Genomic DNA, 27,305 nt, shown 5'->3' with positions numbered 1-27,305 from the left:
TATTTATTTATTTATTTATTTATTTATTTGTTTGTTTTTTATTGAATTATTTAATTAGTTCCTAAATAATGCACATATATTCACTTTTAAATTTGCGATGATATATTTATATACAAAATTATCCATCTATCTATCTATCTATCTATCTATCTATCTATCTATCTATCTATCTATCTATCTATCTATCTATCTATCTATCTATCTATCTATCTATCTATCTATCTTTATCTGTGATTCTGTCACAGACAGACAGGCAGTTAACGTAAGACAGACATAATATAATAATTAAATAAAGATAATATAAATAGTTATTTTTTTTTGTATATCATTACATTTTACAAGTTTAAAAATTCTTCATACTTTAAATACTTTCAAAAAAATTATTTACCCTTTTACTTCCGTGTTTCAAACCATTAATCAGTTAGTTTTTAGTGAACGATGATGTCCGCCGTGACTTTTATTTTGACACCCCGGTCCTCATACAAAGATTGTAGTCTAGCCTCTTCAGCACAGAGATAAACAAGCAGCAGTCGACAGTTTCGTCTGCGACCTTTTCAAACATTACTGATACAAAACTCAAAACTCGGATTGCTGCCGGTTCATCAGAGAGATGGTGAACTCTACGTCGAAAAGGTAAGGTATTTGTCTTCACAAAGCTTTTATGAATCGTTATGGCTTGTGAATTTATTACGCGATAAAAGGGGGACACGGGACCATCTAGTCTAGTCTCGTCGATGAATGTATGGCCTTATGATCCTGCAGTCGGTCGTCGATATTTATTGGCATTGACTTAAGTTCGTAGTAATAGAATTGCTTTTTTATTTATATAAATCTGTTTTGATATGAGCTCTTTAGTGGGATATGTGCATTATATAATCTATATGTTTGTTTTTAAACAAAAGTGTTAAGACAATAGACTATCACATTTATTACAGACCGATAACAAATTCAACATTTAGAGTAAAAAAACAAAGGCATTGAACTCTTGAAGTGATAATTTTGTACCATCTGAGCTTCGATTACGTCTTTAGACGATAAAAACAGGACGAAGTGATCAGTTGAAGCACATGGTCAATAAAACAGCTTGAGGTGAAGGGGATGTTCCTGGGTGTTGTTTGAAGATTGATAAAGTCCTGCACTGGCGCTTCATCTCTGTTCTTGGAGTGTAAAAAGAATCCATGTCATGATTTCTTTTTGTTTAAAACGATAGTTTCATTAAGATATTCTTCAGCACTTTCACAGTCAGTGGGCAGATGCATGAGAAGACACAATGATGCAATAGTAAACATAATACTTATAATGACCATTACATAAATATACATAACTCTATATGTGATGTTGGCGAAATTAGGCTTTAAAATGATTATCTGGTCATTAACCACTCATCACATGGTCTTATGATAGATAACTGAAGTTCTTCCTCCTTTATGGAAAACACTGTGTTCCTTTTTAGATGTTGTTGGTTCATATGTTTGGTAGAAACTATATGTGTTAAATTTTGAGAGCATAATTTCCTTTCTAAACATTTCAATTAACAGAATTCTGTGGGTTCAAGTATCTTTTGGTAGCTTCTATTTGCACTTTATTATTTAAAATGGGAGTATTTTATTAAAAAAAAATAGAAATCAAGAAAATGATTCAGTAAGTTCCACTTACTTGGACATCTTTACTGTTATGTATGTGCTAAAAGATACTGTTTAGTAAAATGCTTTTATTGAGTTCAGAAATTAACTACAGATGTAATTACATCCAGGTATTTTTTTCTGTTGAAGTTTAATTGGCTAATATGATACATGTGCAGCACACAGTGGTTAAATGGCAGTCAAAAATTCATGTTATGAAAAAACATGGGGAAAAAATGTTCAAATGTTCTCATTAAAATAAACATCTCACCACAAAACTACGATCTGTTTACTACCCACACAGCTCACTTCTAAAGGAAGTGATGCGCTCACTTTCAGAATGATGTAAAAAGGCCAGAGTACATTTTGTTCTCTGCTCTCTTGATATAGCAAAGACTATTGCCTGTATTCAACCTTATTCCTGGCATAGTTCCCATAGTCTCCTCCTCCCATCGCCGTGCAAACGAACTTAGCTGAACCGCTCTCACTCGCTCTCTCAGTCAGTCGGAGGAACTGCATGAGTCTCAGCAGAGCAGCTGGAACGAGTCCCAGTACTGCATACACATACAAGAGTCAAAAACCTAATGCTATTTAAGAAAAAAAAAAACATCCCATAGAATTTGTCCCAAATGCTGGAAAATAAACCACAGGGTTGGTGATGGATGATAAAGTAAATCTGCTGCATATTTTTTTGCATTTCCTGTAAGAGTTTGCAGAGAGAACACCGTGTTCCTGTAACTACCTATATGAAAACAACACACACTCTCTCTCCTAGACCTTTTCTCATCTCGACACAGTGGGTTGTTGCTTTGCTGGAATCCCTATACTTTGACTTTTTAGAGAATGTTTGGTGTTATAATTGTAGATTTTTATTTCATATAAATCTTGTCACCATTAATAAATAAAGTTTGTTTTTGTTTTCCATCATTGATAGTAATAATTGATACGAACTGTTTCTTGAAAACCAAACAAGCTTATTAGAATGGTTAACACAAATTTCTAATCAGCCAATGGAAGGATTTAAGCTGTGGTCACACTAGAGTTTGAGTATGCGAGACGTGCTGCCAAAAGGGGTGGGGTTAAACAAGATAATTAGACATTTAAAAAGGGAAGCAATTGGTCCATATTTTAATTTTCTGTTTAGAGAGGTCATGTTTTGATCCTCGATTGGTCTCACACAGTCAAGTGATGCGATTTCGCAAGTCAGAGTTCACCAAGTTTGAACTTTGCAATGCAGTGAACTGAGAAACTTGTCGCACAATCTTGCGTTTTCAGTAAGACACATTTGTGTGCGTATGAATGGAAGTCTATGGGTTGTAAAGTCCAATGTGACCGCAGTCAACCCGGTACTAGTAAGGTGTAAATAATAAAGTGGCCGGGGAGTGTAAGTAAGCGTGCATGAATTGGAGCCGCACAGTATATCATAAAATGAATGCTATTGCGCTAATAGTATATGCAATATGCATATCACAGATATGTTTGACAAATTAGGTTTATTTTATGCAACAGTTGTTTATCTAAGTTTGACCAATCAAATGGGGTCTTACTGTCTGCTATTGGCTGGATTATCACAAAGGTAAATCCAGAGCTGAAAATAAATACTAAAGTCAGGTGTCGAAGAAAATGACGACAGCTAATCAGGGTCAAAGTATCCGCTGAGGTTTGCATTCGCTCATAGTGTTTTAAAGATTAAATGTTTCCTGTCGGCCCAATAGCCTAGTGGTTAGCGCGCTGACATGTGGTGCAATAGCACGTCAGGGCGTCGCGAGTTCGATTCCTGGCTCGACGACATTTCCCTACCCTACCCCCTCTTTCTCTCCCACTTCGCTTCCTGTCTCAATACTGTCCTATCTAATAAAGGCAAAAAGGCCAAAAATAAATCTAAAAAAAAAAGATTAAATGTTTCCACCTTAACTAAGGAATAGGACGATAACTGTTTTTAAGGTTTATCTCGGTTTGGAAAAGTCAAGGTATTAAGAAATATTTTTATCCACCTGTCAGAAACATTTACTGACCCATGCTTAATCTCAACTCAGCTTTTTAGTCAGAATTAGAATTAATTATATCTGAATGTTATTTTAATATCATTAAATAATTTAAAAACAAAGCTAATAAAAATAGCATTTTTCTATGGTAATGTTATATTGTAAGAAATATTATTATTGCAACACTCAACAGCACTATCGTATATCAAGCAGTCCTAACATGGATATATTTATGTAGATTTCTATTTTTACAATAATGTAAACCTGCTTACTGCACACAAAGGATGCCTTTGTTTACACAACATAAGTAAACATGGAACATGTATTCATGTTGTTTATTTGTGTCAACAACATTTTGGGGCCCTCGAAATGCAAATATTTGAAAATGGGTTTTAGAGGCCAAATATTTGAAAACCGTTACCAATATTATTTTAAACTACAAACAAAGGTACTGTGTACATTTTACGCATTCAGCCTGTAGAAATTGTGAAGTTGACAACAACAATAGCAGACTAGGGTCATGGTGTTAGCATAGTAGTATTTTTTTTCTTTTTCCTTTTAGTAATTATAACATGTTCATGTGAACCAAGATCATTTAAAAAAAATATCTGAATGTAAGTCTTTTCAAAAAGGCAAAGGAATAAACATTAAATGTTTTTCCCAAAGTTTGCAAAGGAAACACTGTGTTCTTTAAACAACCGATGTCAATGCAAACTATCAAACTGATATTGTTGCTGATATTGCTTTTAAAAGAAAGGTTAAGAATTGTACGCTCATAGTAGGACATTTATACCCTGTGAGTTCTTGTATCAAGTCACAAACAGCTTCATATCTTGATGTACTGCCGGATTAATATCAATCAGTATAACATCTGACATGAACATTCCTCCCTGCCATCCTGCTATTATAATAAGAGGTTCAGCAGAGTTTGTTTGAACGGGTTAGGATGGGTTGAGCTGTGCGTCCAGTCCAACCTGCACCAATACAGAGTGTTGACATTTTACCAGTACACATAACACATGGAGTAAATCCCTAACCATATAAACAACACAAAGGGAGGGTGTGACTGTTGTGACGTTGCTGAAGGACACAATGTTCCTGAATTCATTTACAGAAGCTTTGGCACGAGATTCTGTGCACTGTTTTAAAGTACTTTTCATGGCTTGGGGGATGTTTTGAAAGAAATGTGTTTGCTTTATAAGCAAGGATGTGTTTAATTGGTCAATTATGCCTGGAATGTTATGGAAAAAGTGTATTTATGGTGTTCTTTCTATAATTGGTTGACAAGCATTTTCTGCTAAATATTAGAAAGTTGTTTTTTGTTAGTAAAACTTTATTGTCACTAATTGTAAATAGGAATGTCACAATCTGGTTGCCCTCGAGTCTGACTCCGAGTCTTTTAATTTTAAGTATCCACCGATACCAAAACCCGATCTGATACTTCTATAATGCATAAACAAAAAATAAAGAGTGAACAAACAAATCCAGCATGTTGCTTATTTTTTATTTAATTAACCTTATTTTAACATTAAACAACTCTTTTAACAAACAGAGAACTTCTGTCAGTTAGCTTGAACAATCAAGTAATAAATAACATACATTCTTCACTTTTGAACTTTAGTGCAATAAATATAAATAAAATTTAGTACAAAAACAAACAGCACCTCAACCTAAAATACCTGGCATCAATCCTAAGTTTACATATCTCACAGTTTGCTATGGCAATGTTGTCGTCATAAACTTTACAATATTTCCAGGCCACAGACATACTCGCACTTTCCACTTCAAGCTGCTTCCGTGTTCTTCTTTGCCGGCATTTAACCTATAGTGTCTCTGCAACTAAAATCCTGTTTACACTGTCAGGTCTTGATGCTGAATTCCGATTTGTTGCCTGTATCTGATTTTTTTTGCCTGTCAGTTTACATGTTCTTATGACCCATATCCAAAATAATGTGTTTACAATTGCCATACAATTTACGATGTCGCACATGCATAAAGGCAGGTTCTAGCATCTGCGCCACACTAGCCATGATGGAAGAATTTGTCTTGCTTTTAGCTCTGCAATATATGCGAAGATTTTTTTTTTGCTTTACACTGTCATAGAACAAAATCCATTGTGTCACTGATGAGCAAAAAAATCTGAATTGGGCCACATTTAACTGGCAGTGTAAACGGGGACAAAGTGATGTCATGCCGCACGCGTTGCTGTTTTTGTGTGAAGTCAAGAAAGAAGTCTAACTCTGTGCCACCGCATAACTAGATGTTTTAAAACGATATATATATAACAGGTAACAGCTGATTCCAATAAAGTCTAAAATCGTCTGATTTCCGATCCTGTGATAGGATCTGGACATCTCAATTTGTAATTAAGATATTTCTGAAACAACAAATCTGCATATTAGCTTAAAATTAAAAATCTTTGAAAAATATTGGAGTCTTTGAAATAATAAACAAAATTGTTAAATGTATTTTAAATAAAAGTTTTTTTTTAAAGTTTTTTAAAATCGTATTAATAGATTACTTTGCATGCATCCAATGCCACGTTGAGCATAAATATAATTACGTGGGAATTCTTTTTTTTTTCTTTTTTTTTTACAAAAATAAATATAATAATCATAAAATTGTAATGTTTTAATTAACCTAAAACAAGGCTATGTTTTTAAAGATTAGTCATAACATTATCATGTACAGTACAATTATATAATATCTTTTCTGACCTTTTCTGAAGATTGTATCTATTTGCACTTAACATTCTGAGAGCCGACTTAAAGCTATCATTATTTAAGCTTAGCTGTTATGATTATGTGCATCATTGGATTTAAGCACTTTACCTATAATCTTCTTGGTCTTATTACTCACAGATTGGATCACTAAATACAGAACAACCAGTTTATCTTAATACTTTCCCAGAACATGCAAAGCCTAAAATAGTATAAAGAGCAATCATTTATGTTACATATTATGCATTTTAAATTGTTGACATTCCCACATAACTAATAAACCCCCTTGTTGTCATGAATGTGATGAATGTGCTCTTTGGCTGTTATTTATAGCAGGGCTTGTGGACGTTGTTTGTAACGCTCGCTTAGTGTACGAGTTTCTCCCACAGTGACCACCGGCCGGGAGCAGATTATTGTGTAATCCGATGTGGTTGCCTGGGGCTCAAAATTGAACACAGAGTTCTGCCACAGCCTGTCTCAGACATGTAGCTTTTTGTTCAGAACTAAAACATGTCAACAGAGTTCAATCCTGATAAGATTTTATGTACTGTACAAGGATCATCATTATCACACAATTTGATTTTCGTCACTCAAAGAACAAAGAGGTGTTGATTGTTTTACTACACTATTTTTATTGGTGTATGTGCAGACTTTTTTTTTAATGTCGTTTTTCATATACATGTTAAATTTCTTAGAGACGTGTATTTAAATCTGCATGTTAGCTTTGACGGTTTTCCATGAATTGTTCGGCTTCAGAACTTTACCCTTCATTAAATGTTTACCGATCATGTTTAAAGTTCACGTTATTTTATTCATTAATTTTTTTATTTTGCATATCACTATCTTTGTGTGGTTGGTTTTATGCCTTTTTTGTCGATTCATAATCATGTCAGTTGGGTCCAGGGTGCTGATATGTCTGTTTATGTTTACCCTGACTCTGCAAGTTCTTAAACAGGCTTGTTCCTGTGTGTTGATTCTTTTGGTACACTGTAGGTCACTCGAGCATGATTTGGGAGAGGAATGTTTTTCTTTACCAAAGTGCACATAGCTTGACTTGACTGACCACAGAGTACATGCTGAAAAAAGCTGTGTGGCAGGAAACCAACCTTGGCAGAAATGGCATCCACATATCTGTCCTGTTTACTGTACAGCTAAATACAATAACACAATAAATCATTCCTGATAGGCCAGCTGATTATCTTCTAACAGCAGAAAAGGCTAATCAAGCTCTGCATATCTAAAGGAAATGTTGGACTATGAAAAAATATTAACAATTTTTTTCATACATATTCAGATCAGATCATGAGTCATGGCTTATCATGACCACAGGACATTTACCAGACTTTGTTTTCAACATTAAACCAAAGTAGTTGCAAAATTTTGCTTAATTTATGCTGAAGATAGATTATTCTTTTTTGTTAAACACCACAACAGAGCTTTGGGATTCCTAATGCAAGTTTATGAAAATTATACCATTACCATGCATTATAGCCTCAGTATACTTTAAACTAGTGGTGGGCCGATAAAACGGTATTGGTATTTATTGACTGAACACAATTCAATTCATGTTTATCACTGAAGCACTTTTACAATAGAGATTGTGTCAAAGCCACTTAACATAGAAGTTCTAGTAAACTCCAGACTTCAGAGTTGAAGTTTAGTTCAGTGTGGTGGTTAAACTTTTACTGCTAAAAGTTCAAAGACTGAAGAGTAAATTCATCAATGTGCAGCTTCACAAGTCAAAAATCCAAGCAAACCAATGAGAGAGAAAAAAAATTCACCAACTGACGAAGCGAAGCAAAGCTTCGAGAGAAACCAGGCTCAGTTAGGCATGATAATTTTTCTTCTATTGACCATTGTTAATAACGATAAAAAATGTTCGGGATCGAAAACCATCGTTTTATTAAAATGTGTCTACTGAGCATGCACATTGAAAGGAATGCCTAATAAGTTAGGGTTTATTTCAAATTAAGACGCACAGCTTGCTCGTGCAAAGAGAGAGAGAGGTGCTCATTTCTCAGGACATGTAGTTAAAAACATCTCAACTTTCAAAAATGTCACATGTGCACTGTGAACTAACCAATCTGCTTCACACTTTGTATTGAATATACACATTTCTGTAATAATGGCAAACTAATTACCTCAGACAAACACATAGCACCCAAACACTGCAGTGCTTTTTACTACTCTCTATAAATTAAAATATTGTAAATTTTATTTATCAAGTTCAAGTTTAAGAGTCTCGTTGACAGTTATTTATTGAATTATAAGACATAGGAGATAAGATATTTTTGTTAATTCGTTTGACTTATGAACATATTGGCCCTAGTAATGTTGCTAAATTAAAATAAATTGGTTAAAAACAATAATATTCCTAATATAAATGGATTGTATGTTGGATGCTAAATAATTATTGATACTGAATCATATAAAATATTTATATTGTGTTAAATTCTTTTGCTGTATCGCCTAGCTCTACTTTAAGCTAAAACTGAAAACTAAAATAGCGTCATTTCAAAATCCGCCCATAAGAAGGTTTGTTTTGAAGTAGTTTCGGCAGGTCGAAGCTGCTCGTTATAGCAAAACCATTTGTGGGAGATTCTTTGGCTCCTAAACCCATTTGAGCTACCAATGGTCTATGGCAATTGGGCCAGTTGGTCTGTCCTTGAACTCCACCATCTTTGACATGCTATTGACTTCTATTTCATACCTTTGGAGGTCAGACAGGACAACAACATCTAACACAACAACACGTTAGCAACATGAATACACTGAATGGTTGATAGTGCAGATGTAAATTTCAGAATGAGTCACGGCTCTCGAAAAGAACCACTATGTCATGCCACATCTTTTTAAGTTCTAACCACTAGCTGCCATTGTTGTTGTGTTGAGAGGGTACATGCGAGCAGCATGATATGTTTACAATCCAAAATGAAAATGTTTTTTATACTTCTATTCCTTAAATATTCTTGTAAAAGGACCAGAATGAAGCAAACAAAATACAGCGAGGCAGAAAGCAACATTGCCCTAAAAGGGCAAAATGCAGTAACTACACATTACGTCCAAATTGAGTTAAAGCCTGGAGCAGGTTTTGTGACATCTGTTCTCTCTTGTGTTTCCTGGTTAAATATTTTCCTTGGCTTTGAGGAACAAGAACGTCAAAATTGTAGTAACTACACAATCCAAGCTGGTGTCAACTTTTTGTTCAGTTTCAGTATTTGCATGGATATTGCACTTTGCCTTTATAGGGCATACTACAGACATGCTATTATCTTCAATCAGCAATCAAGCAATCCAGCACTGTATATCTTAAAGGATTATTTGACGGTGCAAAAAAAAATCTTTGCTGAGAGTTTGGCAACTTTTTGATGGGTCATTTGGGAATGTCAGAGGTCTGTGGAGTTCAATCCTGTTCAAAGCACAAAGGAGGTCACAGACCGAGGGCTGGGAGGGACTCTATCAGATAGGAAGCATGGGGGAGGGCCGTGGGACAGGCTTTAATGGCATAAACCACAGCGAGTTCTTCTACATACTTAAAACCAGTGGAGGAGGGGAGTGCGAGTGAAAGGCTTCCCCCTGACTTCATTTCAAGTTTGTAATGGACTTTTTTTGACAAGGCTCTAGGATACACAAAGCACCAGAACACACTAATTACTGCCGGGACAACATTATTGAAGAGAAACCAAGATGTAAGACGCAGAGGGAATGGAATGTGTTTTTCTGTTGTTGTCTTTTTAAGTTTTGGTTGAAGAAAAACAGTGGAAACAGTTGAAATAATCGTGTTTATACAAGTTCAATTACGTTTTTCCTCCTGTTTTGCCTTGTTGGACTATTAGAAATCTAGTCGTTATTAAATAATTTTATTTCTTTATTTTTTGTTTTCATTCTTATTTAGGCCCAGTTTGGAGCAGCGGAAGGTGCGTTCGCGTGACGCGGCGCGCTGTAGGAGGAGTCAGGAGACGGAGGTGTTTTATGAGCTCGCTCATTCGTTACCCCTTCCACGACGTATCGCCTCCCACCTGGACAAAGCTGCCATCATGAGGGTGACACTCAGCTATCTGCGCATGAACCGCTTGATCCAATCTGGTGAGTTCTGTAGAAATATATTAGTTACCTGCATAATGTCCTAATGCTAATTTATTTGTTTGACAAAATCCAAAAATACCTCAAAAGTGTGCTTTAATGGGGAGATAAACCACAGAAGGAAAAAAACAAAAAGAATTACTTTAAATTATGTGAATGAGGTAAACTAAAAACAAATATAACTAAATATAATCGTACTTGGTTAGTTTGGGGGTTGTTTACAGTATTTTGTAACAAATTCCCCTTTATCTTGGTAAAATCTAGCAAAGTGTTTCCAAATGTTAACATACTGAACTCTTCGAGCAAAACTGTAAATGTAAGAAATGCAGCACAGAACGCATTAAACGTGGGTAAATTATATTTGTTTTGTGCTGACTACAGTGTGTATAAGTTACATACAGTATGTTCATCTTATTCTGCTTTGGCAATATTTTACTGTCGTCACATCCAACAGGGTCGACTAAATCACAGACTGAAAAATCCGAGACTCCCACCGATGGCTTTTATCAGCAGGCATTGGCTGGCTTTATCCTGGTGATGACAGAGGAAGGGGACATGGTCTTCCTCTCTGAGAGTGTCAGCAAATACATCGGCATCACTCAGGTGACCATTGAAGTACTGCGTCAAAAACAACACCGGGAATTTTACGATGTGTAGAGGTTAGCTCCAGTAGCAACCCGAGAATAGTGCGCCTTTGGATTCCTCGGGTCTGGAATGAGGCACAGTGTACAAGTTACGTGTGAGTTCAGACCCCTTGGAATAGGTCAGATCCTGCGGGGAACACAAGTAGATTTAGTGCCTTGTAAACTACCAGGACTAAACGATATACTTCAGACGAAATTGAAGAAGGAACTGGGACGGATGTATCAAGTTAAATCAGTTCAAGATGAGGTTTGTGGGGAGTTTGTTTCAGGATTTTGAAACCTTTGGTTAACTTGCTGGTTAATGTCTTTGGGATGTTTTCTACCAATATATCGCTGCAAAGGTATTTCAAGCTTTTTAACTAAATAGTATATCATGGGATTTATAATGTTTGTATGTAGGTTGCTACTGAGTGATGCAATGATTGAAAAAACATCAAGGTTATTGATAAAGAATTGAGATCGTTGGCATTTATTTCTAAGCATGTGCTTTCAGTCATTTTTATTGTGATATTGTCAAGGAAGGAAACATGGCTGATAATCAAATACAAGAGTGAACCAATAGTAATCACTCATTGTAATGCAGTTAATGTATACTTCGAGTGGGTTGTTTATTTTTTCATCTTAATTTATCACATTCATGGCATTTTGATTGTTTAAGCTTGTATGATCAGGAAAAGCAAATATTGTTTTGACATAGTCACTATTATATTATGACATAATAGAATGTATATGCTAATAAATAAATATGTTGTATTGTTGTGATATCTAAATATATGTTAAAATATCTACTTGTATTATATAATAATATATTTTTAGTTTTCTAAAAGGTTTTATGTTACATAAAGGGGGTTACAGAAGGGGTTTAAAGAAAGACAGTGGGTGACTTGATGGAAAGGGCATGAAATCTCATACACATGACCATCTATTCAAGCTGAACATCAAGTGATTCCTTGTTGGCAGTCAGACAAATGCAAGCTCCAGAAATACTTTTATAAGCACAATAAATTGGGAAAGTAAAAGTAGAATAATTTTTGTGTATTTATAATGTCATAATAATATGAAATGTCTTTTTTATGTGTCATTGTAAAGCTGGAGCTGCTTGGTCAGAGTGTGTATGAGTTTGTTCATCCCTGCGACCAAGAAGAATTGCGAGACATCCTTGCCACAAGACCAGGTATGAAATATTTCTGTTTTTTGTTGGATTTTAGCTACTATGTTGTGATGTTTGGGACTAACCAGGATCATTTGTTTCATCTGAAGGTGTTTCAAAGAAAAAGACAATGGAACATAATTTTTTTCTTCGCATGAAGAGCACACTTACCCACACAGGAAGAACCGTTAACATCAAGTCTGCAACATGGAAGGTACGCATACTGTTCACATCATTTGAAAATTGAAGTTTTATGCCAAAAATGATTAGAATAATAAATCTTCCATGAAGGCATTTTCCTACTGTAAATATGTCAACTTAATTTTTGATTAGTAATATGCATTGATAAGAGCTTAATTTAGACAACTTTTAAAGTTTCTTAATATTTAGATTTGTTTTTTAAACCCTCAGGTTCCAGATTTTCAATAGTTTCCATATCTGTAAATCATAACAAACCATACATCAGTGGAAAGAATATTTCCAGAGCTTTCAGATAAAGCTTATTAATTTAAATAATAAAAGGGGAAATTCACATACGTTGGAAATTTACTCTCCATTTGCACATCTTTATTTGGTTCCGAACCTTTATGAGTTTCTCTTTTCAGTTCAACAAAAAAAGATGTTTTCAAGATTGTTGCAGACTAGTAGGCATTATCTATGTTTCCATTCAAAGATGCAGAATAAATTTTTGCACAAAATAGGAATATCGCATAAAAGACATGCAAATAAAGCAGCGTTTTCATCCAAGTAGTCAAACAAGAGAACAAAATCCGCACTTCCTGATAAACTGGCACCAAATATTAATAGTAAAAGTAGAATTTGCTGCGGTAGGAGAAGCTGCGTCAACCTTCTCTTCATTTAATAAATTACTTGTGTCTCAGAAGGCAAATGCTGTCATGCAATGAACATGTGGTGGCGTTTGAAGGTGTGAGACGCGGAGCACAGACAATCATGACTATTCAGGAAGTTATTAATAGTATAATAAGACTAATACTGAAACGGTTACAGCGTTTTAGAATGACAAAAACAACATTTCAGATGTTTTACAGTGTGCTCAGCCTGCTGGTCACTCTATTTACACACATTTTATCATCACATGATCTCTTTTAACAAAATCACAGGACTTATTAATGTGCATACTAGAATTTGTTTGGTAAAATTGTCTCCATCGTAGTTTATGCGCATACTTATAGGTGAATGGAAACAGCTAGTGTCTGCTGGTTTCCAACATTCTTTAAATATCTTCTTTCTTTTTCAACTGAAAAAAAGAAACCCAACCGCTCTAAAACAAATGAAATACGAGTAAATGATGACAGAATTTTATTTTTTGGTGTGAACTATTCCTTTTAGCTGCATTCAAGCTAAACAAAAAGTTGTTTATAAAACATTTAATGTCGTGACTAGGATTAATCAGTACCGGCATTGGACTTCCTTTAGCTATTTTGACACGCAGCACCTGTTAGCCCATCTTTAGAGGGTGTAGGCTGCTCTGAAGGGTATGCAGGAGTGTATCAGCATTACCGCTTCACATCAGCCTGGCTCTTTGTTGAGCTATGGGGTCAAGTCCCATGAGTGCATATAACAGGACACAAATAAGCAGGAGGCAGAGATCCAGCTGCAGTCTGTGCCAAGACAGAAGGCACTGATCCAGCTCGACCACTCACTTCGCACGTCATGTTACACAATATTGTGCTTTCATCTTAGTCCGCTGTAATTTGTTGAGAAATGGACAAACAGCCTCGATGAAACTTTGGTTGTAAACTCTATGAACTTTAAATATTGTTAAAGTTTAGGGTTTGTGAGTTTAGCAGATTAGCACTCCAAAGCTGCATTTATTTCATAAGCATGTGGTAAACAATTATGGTAATATTTTGAAATACTATTACAATAAAAAAATGACTATTTTTCTGTCATAATCTATTTTAAAATGTAATTTATTACTTTGATGTCAAATCTGATTTATTTAGCATCAATACTTCAGCCCTGAGTGTCACATGATTGTTCTTAAACCATTCTAATACACTGATTTTCTGCTAAAGAAATCATTTGTGAGCAATATTTTTGTGGAAACCATGATGAATTTAGGGGACCTTCAGGGGCCTTGATGGGTTTCTAATTATTTAAATATGAAGTTAAACAGAACAGTTTCTTAAAACTAGAACAATTTTAACAGTAAAAAAAAAAGTCTCACCTGTCACTTGTAATCAATTAAGTGCATTAATGCTGAGGGGAAAAACAGGGTATGTGCGGGAAATTTTAGGCCCTTAAAGTTTTTAATGCTGTTTTGCAAGGTATTAAATTATATATAGTTTTTCATTATGCCATGTATGTTTGTATGTTAACGTTTGCCTGAATTAAATCTGTGAATGTCAGGATGCTGTGTAGTTTATGAAATCAATAAAATCCTACTATATTTGACATCATGCTGCTTTGTTTACTGCAGTAACCAAGGCAACACCATTTATTCTGCAGTTCTATAGGCGTCAACGTGCTGAATTAGCTAAATTTAATAGAATTGTATTTAGTAGATGAATAATGTTTTAGTTTTGGATTCATTTCTTTTGATTCATTAATATTGAGTAAATATACTGTATGTTAAAATCTCGCCTGTGTTTCCGGTTGAAACCTAAAGTGGTAATAAGGTCTTAAAATGTATGGAAAGAGTCTTAAAAAAGGTCTTTAAAGGTATTGAACTTCAATTTCGGATTCCTGTAAATTTTCTGAAAAATTTAATAAAAATAGGTGTTTTTTCATATCATTTAAAGGTATTGTTCACCCCAGTGGTGGCTCTAGTTTAAATGGCTCCCCCTGGGCCATTACCCATATTGCCCAAGCCACTAGTTCGCCCAAAAATAGAAATTCTGTAATTTTCTCATCCTTCACCTGTCACAATCCTGTTTGTGTTCCTTTTTCTTTTGAACACAAAAGATGTTGGATCATTGTTTAATCATTGACTTCCTGAGTATTTAGGAAGTGTTTTGTTTCTTTGGAAGTTAATGGTTACCGGTTTCCAACATTTTTCAAAAGATCTTCTTTTTTATTTATCAGAATAAAGAAAGTTTGAAGGGTTTGGAATCACTTAAGTGAGTAAATTAAGAGTAAATTTGTATTTTTGGGTAAACTATCCCTTTACGCTTTTCATATATTTATCCTAAGTGCATGCTTGTGCTTGTTTTTATACAGCATAAACAAATAATACATTTCTCTTTAACTCCATTAAACGGTATCTTTTCATTTCTTCTCTCAGGTCCTTCATTGCACAGGACACATGCAGCCTTTCAGCGGTGATGATGAAAACTCGCCCTCTGCTGGAAGCTTCCTGACATTATTGTGCGAACCCATACCTCACCCATCCAGCGTTGAGTTTCCACTCGACAGCAGCACTTTCCTCACACGCCACAACTTGGACCTGACTTACACACAGTGTGACGGACGGTGAGACATCTCTAAATGAAACGCATGCTTATGCAGAAGCACATGAATTTAACACGCGCTCAAAGGTGCTAAAAGTTAAATATAGTGCCTGATGACCCCAGAAGGTCAGCTGGGTTTGTGTGTGTAGCGTCTAAATACTCGTTTAATCCACCCACATGTTCAGTGAAATTAACGTTACTTATGATTCAGCGACTTAATGAGCCTTGCAGTTTCTGTTTGATTCTCACTTTCTGTGTTTTAAATGCGTATGGATGACATCTAAAGACAGATTCATTCATGGTGTGAGAAAGCATGTGACTTGGGTTTCCTGTTTTTTTTTTTTCCCCTCCTCTCAGATTGCACTTAGAGCATGCTTTATTTATAGTGTCTCAAGGTTTGAGATTGAACACAACAGTCAGATTTTATGTAGGACATTTCTAATGCACAGGTTTTTAACTAAATTTAGATTCTTATGAGGTAAATCTAAGGATTGAATAAGCCCCACTGCAAAATGATCTCGTGTTTGGTCAGTATGTTAGAGGGTAGGTGTTTTTTGAGGGGGAGGGGAAGTGATGGGTCTACATTCCATCATGTAGAACTGGTTGAAAGGGGACAAGGTCAGAATGTTTTAGACTTTGTTTATACTCTGTTTTGTTGTTGAACAGATTGACAAAAATGTATCTTAAATGCATAGTTCACCCAAAAATGAAAATGTACTCACTCTCAAGTGGTTCCAAACCTTTATGAGTTTTCTTTTTTGCTGTTGAACACAAAATAAGGTATTTTGAAGTATGTTAAAAAACGGTAACCATTGAATTCCATAGTATGAAAAACAAAAACTCAGGAAGTTGATAGTTGCACAAACATTTTTTTAAACAACTTGTTTTGTGTTCAACTGTAAAAGGAAACAGGTTTTTGTCAAATGAAATGTAAGTAAATGATGATAGAGTTTAAGCTTTTGGGTAAACTATTCCTTTCTTACCAAATGCAAACAATAGACATAAATGAGTCACTCAAAATGAATCCAAAGTCTGACCATCAAATGTTTTTTTTTTTTTTTTTTTTTGTAGTTGCATCGTTTCTTGCAAAAATGAGTGGTGCATGAAACAAAAGATTAATGAACAAAAATATTTGACAAAAATGATAAAAGCATAAACCACAAACTTTCTAAAGATTTTAAAGTAAGGAAGGAAACTTAAAATAATCATCAACTGTTTTGTGTTCACAGTGTCACTGAGCTTGTCGGATACCAGCCTGATGATCTGATTGGCCGCTCTGCTTTTGAGTTTTTTCATGCCTTGGATTTTGATCATGTATCCAGAAGCTTACACATCTGTAAGTTTACGCATGTCTTTCCTGTGGTATCATTAAACTTTCATAATACATTTAGTCTTAACCACAATCCAAAACAAATGATTTCTAAGGATAGTGTTAAGGCTGATTTATACTTTTGGATTGAGTGATTGACATGACCCACGGCACCTGCCTTGCATGTAGCCGTGCATTTATACTTCTGCATACTGTTTGTGTTGCTCTGCAATAACACCTCCGATACACTAGCTGGCAGTAGGTTTTTCTGTTTCGAGTTTCTTCATGGGTCTTTAATTTTTTCTGAACGCTACCTTAATGTACAAGTAGCTGTAAACACAAAAAAAGTATTCATCTGGAGCTCCTTCATGAGACTCAACACTTAAACAGCCGCACCAACGGGTTCGAGTGGCTCTCAGTCCTGCCACACTGGTCACAGCTACCAAGCCAACCAATCACCTTGCGCTACGCATCGTTGCGATATGTAGTTAAATTTATTATGAGGTGCACGTCAGCATTGGCATCAGCCACGTCGAGGGCTATTCAACCACACGAAAACTGTGCTGGAGCATACACGTGCGCTTGACTCAAATATAAATCAGCCTTAAGTAATTTAATGTTGTTTTAATTCTTTGTATTTTTCATAGAATTATAAAAGTGGCCAATTATAGTTTTTTTTTCTGTGTACTTCCAGTGTTCTCCAAGGGTCAGGTGTGTACCGGCCAGTACCGTTTTCTTGCTAAGAATGGAGGATTTGTGTGGACTGAGACTCAAGCCACTGTCCTCTACAACAGCAGGACCTCTCAGCCTGAGGCGGTGGTCTGCCTCAACTTCATTCTCAGGTAGCTCAAACATCTTTGTCTTCTGCCCTATTTTTGCTGGATCTGATGTTGTTTTATTAGCATTGACATACTGTTGTAGTTTTTATTAATCAATTTTATTTTCTGTAATTTTTTATAGTTTTTTTTATATTCAGTTGGAAATCACAATTATTAGATTTTTTTATTTATTTATTTTTTTTTATATTTCCCAAAAGATGTTTAACAGAGCAAGGAATTTTTTACTGTATTTGCTATTATATTATTGATTATATATTTTCTCCTGCAGAAAGTCTTTGTTTGTTTTATTTCAGCTAGAATAAAAGCAGTTTTTAATTTTTTGAAAAATATTTAAGGTCAATACTAGTATCTTAAAAAATATCTAGTAAAATATTATGTGCTGTCATCTTGGCAAAGATTAAAAAAAAAATCTGTTATTAGAGGTAATTTATTAAAACTATTGTGCTTAGAAAAATCTTCTGTTAAACAGAAATTGTGGAAGGAAATATACAAAGGGGGCTAATAATTCTGACTTCAACTATATGCATGTATGCAAATTATAATAAAATTATTTCAAGGGGCAAAAAGATTTTAGTAATCTGTAATAACCAAGAATAAAAAATTGTATCTCGAATTGTTTTCAATTGTTTTAGTCATTTATTCTGAATATAATTGAATCCTATATAACATTCTGTCTTATGTGCTAACTCAAATAAAATGTTCACTTTTTCCTTAAATGTATAGATAATAAATACAAAATGCTTGATCGTATGTTCTATTACACCTTAGTGTTAATGTAAAAGTTAGTAATAGTTTGTTTTCCTCTTTCTGGCAGTGGTGTGGAAGAGCAGGACGTCGTGTTCTCATTAGAGCAGACATGTGAGAAACCAAAGCCCAAAGTGGAGAGGCTGATGGTGCTTAAGGAGGAGCAAGAAGACTCGGACATGGAGGAGAGCAGCACTGCCAAACTCTTCCTGCAGATGAAGGAGAACCCAGAGGAGCTTCTGCAGCTGGCACCTCATTCTGGAGACGCCATCATCTCCCTGACAGGTGCCCACAATCAGGCTTTTACACATTGCAGAGTTGCTTGCCCCTTTGCAAGGCCCCTCTGCTATTTCACTATATTCGAAAAGCTTTCATTTCTGGACAAAGGAGAGAAACAGTCTGAGCATTACTATTATAGACTGTTGCTATAATCATTACTCTGATGTGCTTTAGTTTAATGGCTTGCGGAGCTGTGATGGGAATTAAACCCTATTGGCTATTTTAATAAGGGGGAGGACCTATTCGATCCCTACTCTATCTATGTTTAAGATGAAGCTAAGTTACACATCAAACAAAAAAAAACCTTTAATAATGCTTGATTATTTTCACAGAGGGTTTGGAGTTGTCCTTCTGCTGTCCGCAAAGTCCCAACAGTGTCCCGGAATGCCCTCAGGACTTCTGCACGCCTGAACTCCGCAAGCTTCTGTCTCCAATATTCGATGGACCGGCCAAATCTCACCCTGCAGCGGTGTGTGAAAGGGTTTGTTTGTGTATTTATTATTTGTTGAATTTGAACCATTTGACGTTTAAGGGTTTGTTTCAGCAGAGCCCCGCTGAAGAGCTGCCCATGGAGATGGAAGGAGTGGAGAAGTTCTTCGCCCTCAAGCCTGAGGAGAGCCTAACCCCGAAAGGACAGTCAGAGGTAGATCTCAAAGTAATGTTGAGATGCTTTATGATATGCTTAAGAGGAGAATCGTGGGTGTTTCATGCATTGATTCTCTGATAGGCTGTGGATGAGCTTGATTTGGACATGCTAGCTCCATATATCTCAATGGACGATGACTTCCAGTTGACCTTCCTGCCCCAGAGTGAAATAACACCACCTTTGGAAATGCTAACCAGTAATTCTAGGAAACGGTAAAGTATGATTATGAATTCAACAGATTTGTGCGAGTGAGTGACCGAGTGAGTGACCGAGTGAGTGACTAAGTGAGTGACTGAGTGACCGAGTGAGTGAGTGAGTGTGAGTGAGTGACTGACTGAGTGAGTGAGTGAGTGAGAGAGATATTATCCAGAAAATTTAAACACATCTATTGTATACCAAGGCTATGTTTATTTAATTAAAACACTACTAAAAAGTGATATTAATATGATTTTAAATACCTCTTTTCTATTTTAATATAGATCATTATATTATTTTATTGTTAATATTTCTATACTGTGTTGTCATCAGCTAGTTTTTAATCTGACATGAACCTTGTCAGAAATCATTGTATTATATATGAATTAAATGTTTTATGTTTAAATGTTTTAATAATCTTTTCAAAATGAAGATCTGTGTTTGATTGTACGATGTGTCTTTAATGTCCCGTTATGTGCTGTTCTTCACATTAGGTGTTTGGAAGATGATGATGATGATGACATTCCTGTTTTGGCTGCTAGATGGGACAAGAAACAGATGAGCGGCCCCATAGAGGACCAGCTTCTGCTCAGCCATACATTGCTGGTAAATTCAGCTTATTTTTTAAATGTGCAGAAGTAGGCTGTTAGTAAATCTGAACTAGGGCTGCACAATACTGAGAAAATATGCAATATATGATGTTGCTGTGATCATGTTTTTTGCTAGACTTCCTGACAATCATAAAGCATTGTGTATTTTATTTTATTTGTACTCTGCACTGTATTGGTCTCAATTCCTGGAGGGTCACAGCTCTGCATAGTTTTCCTTCAGGAATCCAATTTGAGACTCAATATTTATCGTAGAAAAATACAAAATTGCAATGTCAATTGTCCCATATCAAACAGCCCTTATTTATGTCATGATCATATTAAAATAAACAGATACTAGATATAGTGTAATTACATCTAATTTGGGCTAATCAAAACGATGTGAAGGTGCAAACATTTAGACCAGGAGTTCTCAATCTTGGTTCTGGAGGTCTGGTGTCTTGCAGATTTTAGCTGCGCTGGTTGTGGAAATTCAAAATTGACCCAAAACATCATTAGGATTGGCAATGAAAATTCGGACAGTGGTTAATCTTGTGTACTAAGAGCCACAGAGAATTTAAGGGGGATTAAAAAAAAAACTATTTTAATAGTCATCCAATGTTTGCAACACACAAATGCTTGGTACACAAATTAAATATCATTTATCGCACCTCTCAGTGATGCCAGTATTTCATATACATTTATTGCGATAACCACAGTCAAGCCCGAAATTATTCATACCTCTTGTGTTTTTTGATTTATTGTGCAGCCCTAATCCGAACCTTGGTACAGGAGTATGCTGGTACATGTTTCAGGGTCTGAGTAATTTGGGTGGTGTTTTCTGTGTGGTTTTCAGGATGGCTTGTCTGATGGTTCTGATGAATTTGAACCACCACCTCAAAAGAGAAGTCAGCTTTTAACCGACAGGGACCCGTTACTGGGCGGAGTGCAGGCATTGTGTGACACAGCAGGTATACAGCTTTATTTTAAAAGGGGTCATGAACTGACTTAAGTATTTGTTTTGGGCTGTTTTTTTGAGGTCTGTTTATGTTTTAAAAAGTTGTTTACACCAAAAACATCATAATTCAGATGTAATAGGCTTTTTTTTAGTTGTTTTTGTCCTGTGATTAAAAAAAAAGACTTGTCGAATACTTGCAGCCACTGTTTTGATTCTACATATACTCTGTTACTCATCTAGTATAAAATTCATGTAAGAACACATTAGATTAAAATTGATTATGCTGATCTATTGGAGTTTTAAAATGTTAAACATTCCATGTTCATAGAAATGTTGCAGCCATTTGTTCTCTGAAGTCATAGTATTATTATTTGTACCATACAGACTTTGAAGGAAATATCTCAATGCCTTATTTTGAAATAGCTGGAGCTTCCCTAAATCATTTTCCATAGTGTTATTGTCTGACAGTAGTCAAGCTATGATAAAAAACATCTTATATTATTCTCATTATATCAAACTTAAAATTTTGTCTACACCTTATTAATACTGCTAACACCCCTCCCACTCTCTTCACTGTATTCTCAATATACTTCAATCATGACCATCAATAAAATTTTGCGTCCTTGCTGGACAGTTGTTGTTTTTTTTATTATTATTTATAATTTCAAAACTTTTTCTGATCCATGCTTTCATCAGTCCATCTATGCAGCCGTCCATTCATGCATATACACATACATCCATCCATGCCTATATACATCCATCCATTCATGCATCGGTCAACTCATGCATATATACACCCATCAATCTATCCATGCATATATACTGGATGCATGGATGGATGGATGGATGGATGAATGCAAGTATTTACCCATGGATGGATGTATGGATGGATGGATGGAAGTATAAATGCATGGATGGATGGATAGGCGTATATATGGATGGATGGATGGATGTTTATACTATATGCATGGATGGATGCATGGATAAAAGTATATTTCCATAAATGGATGGATGGATGGAAGGATATGCATGTATAAATAAATGCTTGGATGGATGGATTTATATATGCATGGATGGATGGATGGATGCATAGATATATAAATTCATGAATGAAATTATATTTCTATGGATGGATGCATAGATGGATGGATGGACGTGTATATATAGATGGATGGATGTATATACTGTATGCATGGATGAATACATGGATGGATGGATGTAAATATGCATGGATGAAACTATATTTCCATAAATGGATGCATGGAAGTATTTATAAATGAATTTATATATGCATGGACGGATGCATGGATGTGTATATATGCATGGATTAAATTATTTTTCTATGGATGGAAGTATATATCCATGGATGGTTGGACTTATATATATAGATGGATGGATGCATGGATGGAAGTATATATGCATGGATGGATGAATGTACATATGCATGGATATGGATGGATGCATGAATGGGTGTATGTACTGTACACATCCATCCATCCATGCATATACACATCCATCCATCCATCCATCCATGCATGTATACATCTATCTATATATATATATCCATCCGTCCATGCATATATTCATCCATCAAAAACATAGCAGACCTCTAAAATAGCATGATAAAGGCACATTGACTCTTAAAAGCTGACTCATGAACTTTAATGTCCTCATTTACAGCTCTCATGAGGGACACTTTCCTGTCTCGTCCACCTGACTTACGAAGACCTGTCGGGGAAACATTGCCATCCCTGACTTGAAGTAGAAACCAAGTGGACGAGTCCTCAGCGAGCACAGCCACCGTTAACGGGAAGGGTTCTAAACAACCCTCTTCACCCTCAACATGTATCAACATAACATGTATTACAGAGAAACAAATGTTTAACGCACAAAACACAGGAGGACAATTAGCCTATACATTCTGTCCATCACATGCGTCCATTTGTGTACTTCTTTTGTTTTCTTTTGTTTTTTGCCCCAATATTTTAATCAAAAGTAGTACAAAAAATAGATTTAGTTAACGGGATTAGTATAATATAGTTATAAACTTTTAGATACCCCCCTATTTAGATCTGTTATTCAATTTGATAGCGACATTTCTGGAAAATAATGGTGCTTCGATCACCCCCTTTTCTTTTCGCCGTTCAAGTCGTCCAAAGCACAAACACGGCTAAAGGGGTTTCGAAACGGAAGATGAACTTGGTCAAGATATGCTAGAAAAAGTTGTTCTACCACTTGTAGCCTTAATCGAAACCTGTTAATCTCATACCTTTGAGCAGAACCTCATTTGACCGTAAGCTGAGCTCCACGAGGTGTTTTCTTGCAGCTAGAATTATGGGTCCGAGCGGCAAAACGGCTGACTTTGAGCGGTTGTGATTGTGCTTTTAAAGTTAGCGGATTACTCACCGAGGCCATAGCTGACAAACGCAACAAATACTCTACCTGTGATCGTCTTTTTATAAAGCATTTTATACACTTTTTGCAGTTACTACTTATAAGTGAATCTATACTTGGTGTTCAGTTTAACTAAATAATACCGTACCGTATCATCCGTAACAATTTTCGAAGATACGACCGTCTGAAAGCCTCGTGTTTTGGAAAACAAGAAGATGAGATGTTAGCTTGACAAACATGCAGATCATCTTGATTTCTCTCCATCATGTTTGACGCAGTAGAGACAATTTCTTTAAAATAGTGGCATACAGGATTAGTTGTGGTGCTTTTATTGTGTTCATTTGAATGTGAATCCGGTATTTGTGGGCCCTGATTTGTGGAGCTCGTACACTCATGACTCCAGGGCCTCATTCAAACCGTGTCCGGTAAGACACATGCCTTTCTCATATGGATAACAGGTCTTCTCTTAGACATCTTGTGTATATTACTTGTGTATTTTTGCATCATTTATTTTCAATGTACTTATACCTTGTATTGACTGATAAAAGAATTAAACCATTTTAAATGCACTCCAAACATGTGTTGGGTCGTTACTAGACATCAAAATGTGACAACACTTTTTTTGATGTAGTTTTAGTGGGATAGTTAAACACTCAGAATTCTGTTGTCATTTACTCACCCTTCTCTTTTTCCAAACCATTTGTTTCACCAAAAAAGAAAGATGCATATATACACACACTCACCAGCCACATATTATCAGGTACAGCTTACTAGTACTGGGTTGGACCCCTTTTGCCTTCAGAACTGCCTTAATCCTTCATGGCGTAGATTCAACATTCAACATAGATTCATTCATTTTCTTTTCGCCTTAGTCCCTTTATTAATCCGAGGTCACCACAGCGGAATAAACCACCAACTCATCCAGCATATGTTTTATGCAGCAGATGCCTTTCCAGCTGCAACCCATCTCTGGGAAACATCCATACACACTCATACACTACGGACAATTTAGCCTACCCAATTCACCTGTACTGCATCTCTTTGGAGTTGTGGGGTAAACCGGAGCACCCGGAGGAAACTCATGCAAATGCAGGGAGAGCATGCAGACTCCACAAATAAAAGCCAACTGACCCAGCCGGGGCTCGAACCAGCAACCTTCTTGCTGTGAGGCGACAGCACTACCTACTGCACCACTGCATTGCCTATGCCACATTCACTTAAATCACCTTTCTTCCCTATTCTGATGCTCAGGTTGAACTGCAACAGATTGTCTAAATACGTTGAGTTGCTGCCATGTGATTGGCTGATTTGAAATTTGGTTAATGAGCAGTTGGTCAGGTGTACCCAATTAAGTGGCCGTTGAGTGTGTGTGTGTGTGTGTGTGTGTGTGTGTGTGTGTGTGTGTGTGTGTGTGTGTGTGTGTGTGTGTGTGTATATATGTGTGTGTGGGGGGGGGTGGCTGTAAAGTTGGAAAGAGACTTAAATTTTAGGAAAACAATTTTTGTATTTTACATTATACCATTTATACATTTAATATTTAATTTAATACAAATTTGTCTGTATATAGGAAGGTATATAGGTGTTTTAAAGGGAAACGTTCACTTTTTTGCTTATTCTTTTAAGAGAGTTTTTTTTTTTTTTTTTTGGTAAACAAGACACTTTCAGGTACAGGAATATGTTATTTGTGCATTTTTAAAAGCATCTTTCAGACTACATGCATTTAAATACACATTAAGGTCATTTTCTAGATTAATACTTTACATTTTATTTGCATCTGTAGAATCTTAAACCTTGTGTGCCTTTAGAGACACCGTAGTATTTTTTATTTATTTATTAAACTGTATTTTATTTTTGGGCTGATAAAAAATGTACCACAAAAATGGACCAAGGTATTTTTTAAAAATTTTCCCTCGTTTCCTTTTCATAAATCCTTTTCACACAACCCATTAAATCTGCAATCTTTAATCCAAACCCCGCTGAAGCATAAAATCATGCAATCTTTGTTAATAGGCTTTCATTCTGTTGGACACATTTCAACTGCACAATGCTGACGCTGCACAAATCCTAATATTGACACCGCACAAACACATAACGCTGAAATATTGAATTGTTGTTTTTCATTGTCTTGTTTTGGCAAATACTCACGTTTAGTTAATTTTACAAACATTTAGTTAATGTATAAAAGACAGTCATACTGTTTTGTTTATCCAGTGAAGAGAATACACGATGTTCCAGCAATCTCTAACAGCGTTTAATATTAAGCACCAAAACAGAAGGCCTATGGCAAGCCGTTTGGGCTTTTATTGCCTGAAATAAAAGATGAAGTTGTTGAAATCAACAATCTATTCTAGACATTCCTGCAAGTGATGACATCATTGTTACATGAGCGTAAATTTCATTTACAATAAACATAACATTTTTTCATGAGCAATTTTTGAAGGGGACAGAAATAATAGTCGGCGACTAGCGCAGTAGTGCTGTCTTCTCACAGCAAAAATGTCGCTGGTTTAAGTCTCTCCTGGGTCAGTTGGCGTTTCTGTGTGGAGTTGGCATATTCTCCCTGCATTCATGTGAATTTCCTCCGGGTGCTCCGGTTTCCCCCACAGTCCAAAGACATGCGGTACAGGTGATTTGGGTAGGCTAAATTGTCCGTATTGTATGAGTGTGAGTAAGTGTGGATGTTTCCCAGAGATGGGTTGCGACTGGAACGGCATCCGTTGCGTAAAAACGTGCTGGATAAGTTGGCGTTCATACTGCTGTGGCAACCCCGGATTAATAAAGGGACTAAGTCGAAAAGAAAATTGATGAATGAATGAATTAATAGTCAAATTGTACTTAATATATAAATGTAAATATATCTGTCCAGAAGTGTCCACGATAATAAAGACACTTAAGAACAGAATATTTGACTATACAAAAAAATACAGTGGGGTCAGTTCAGACGTAGCACAGTGCTTATTTAGTAAATGCACAGTTAAACAATATGCTAAAATGGCATGTATGCACACAGACTTTTAATTTCAGTCTGCCAGCCCCAAGGCTTTTAGGTGATTGTCATCCTTTAAAAAATTGCCGTGTTTAAGATTGGTTTCTTTAAAAAAACAGTAATCTTCACTGCCAGGCTGAGATATGATATAAAGTGGGTATCAGACCAAACAAGAAGCACTGCATTAAATGATATTTTTCCATGCCACATCTTTTAGATATGGAAATTCATTTTACCCCAGTATTGTCAATGGAGTTTTGGCGCCTGCATTTGAACGGTCTTTCATCTTTTTTAACACTTTAACAGCCGAATTAATGCTTATGTCTATTTAACTGATTATACTTGAATTGCATTACAGCATCGATGCTGTAAAAGGTACCTTATGAAATTAAAAATAGTCACATAAAGTTTTCACCGGACATTCATCATTGGCTGAAAAACACTGTGCATATATATATATATATATATATAGCCCATAGCAAGTTTAAGTTTAACATTATGCCAAGTCGTCACAAATAAAACAATGCATGGGAAACTGTTTTGGTGTGTTAGTTGCAGTGTACTATGCAACAAGCTATTGTAAACAAGCTAACGTTAACTAGAAGTAATATTTAATCGCTAATATAGCAGATTCATGGAAAATTACATATGATCAGCATTTTTCTAATCGAGTCAGCATTAACTATATTTAAGAGAATCACTTTATTTAAAATGAGTAAAATACCCTCCTTACTGCTGTTCAACATTTATC

At 35.7% G+C, this 27,305-nt stretch overlaps 1 protein-coding gene across 4 annotated transcripts; it reads left to right on the top strand.

Moving 5' to 3' along the window:
* Window positions 1-506: 506 nt before the first annotated feature.
* hif1al (hypoxia inducible factor 1 subunit alpha, like) lies at window positions 507-24,144 on the top strand. Of its 4 annotated transcripts, none has more exons than XR_012390421.1 (15): window positions 507-633; window positions 10,223-10,413; window positions 10,865-11,013; window positions 12,144-12,228; window positions 12,315-12,418; window positions 15,452-15,639; window positions 16,847-16,953; window positions 17,621-17,768; window positions 18,580-18,794; window positions 19,121-19,257; window positions 19,336-19,431; window positions 19,516-19,676; window positions 19,792-20,235; window positions 21,073-21,187; window positions 22,855-24,144. XR_012390421.1 is itself a non-coding variant. In XM_021481358.3 (15 exons), exons 3-15 carry the CDS (start codon window positions 11,125-11,127, stop codon window positions 22,932-22,934), a joined length of 1,695 nt encoding a protein of 564 aa, XP_021337033.1. In that variant the 5' UTR covers window positions 507-633; window positions 10,223-10,413; window positions 10,865-11,124; the 3' UTR covers window positions 22,935-24,144.
* The last annotated feature ends 3,161 nt before the right edge of the window (window positions 24,145-27,305 follow it).

Source organism: Danio rerio, chromosome 15 (assembly GCF_049306965.1).
Source record: "Danio rerio strain Tuebingen ecotype United States chromosome 15, GRCz12tu, whole genome shotgun sequence".
NCBI classification, from domain to species: domain Eukaryota; kingdom Metazoa; phylum Chordata; class Actinopteri; order Cypriniformes; family Danionidae; genus Danio; species Danio rerio.
Note: the sequence above shows the minus strand (reverse complement) of the source record. Positions and strands in the feature narration are given on the sequence as shown.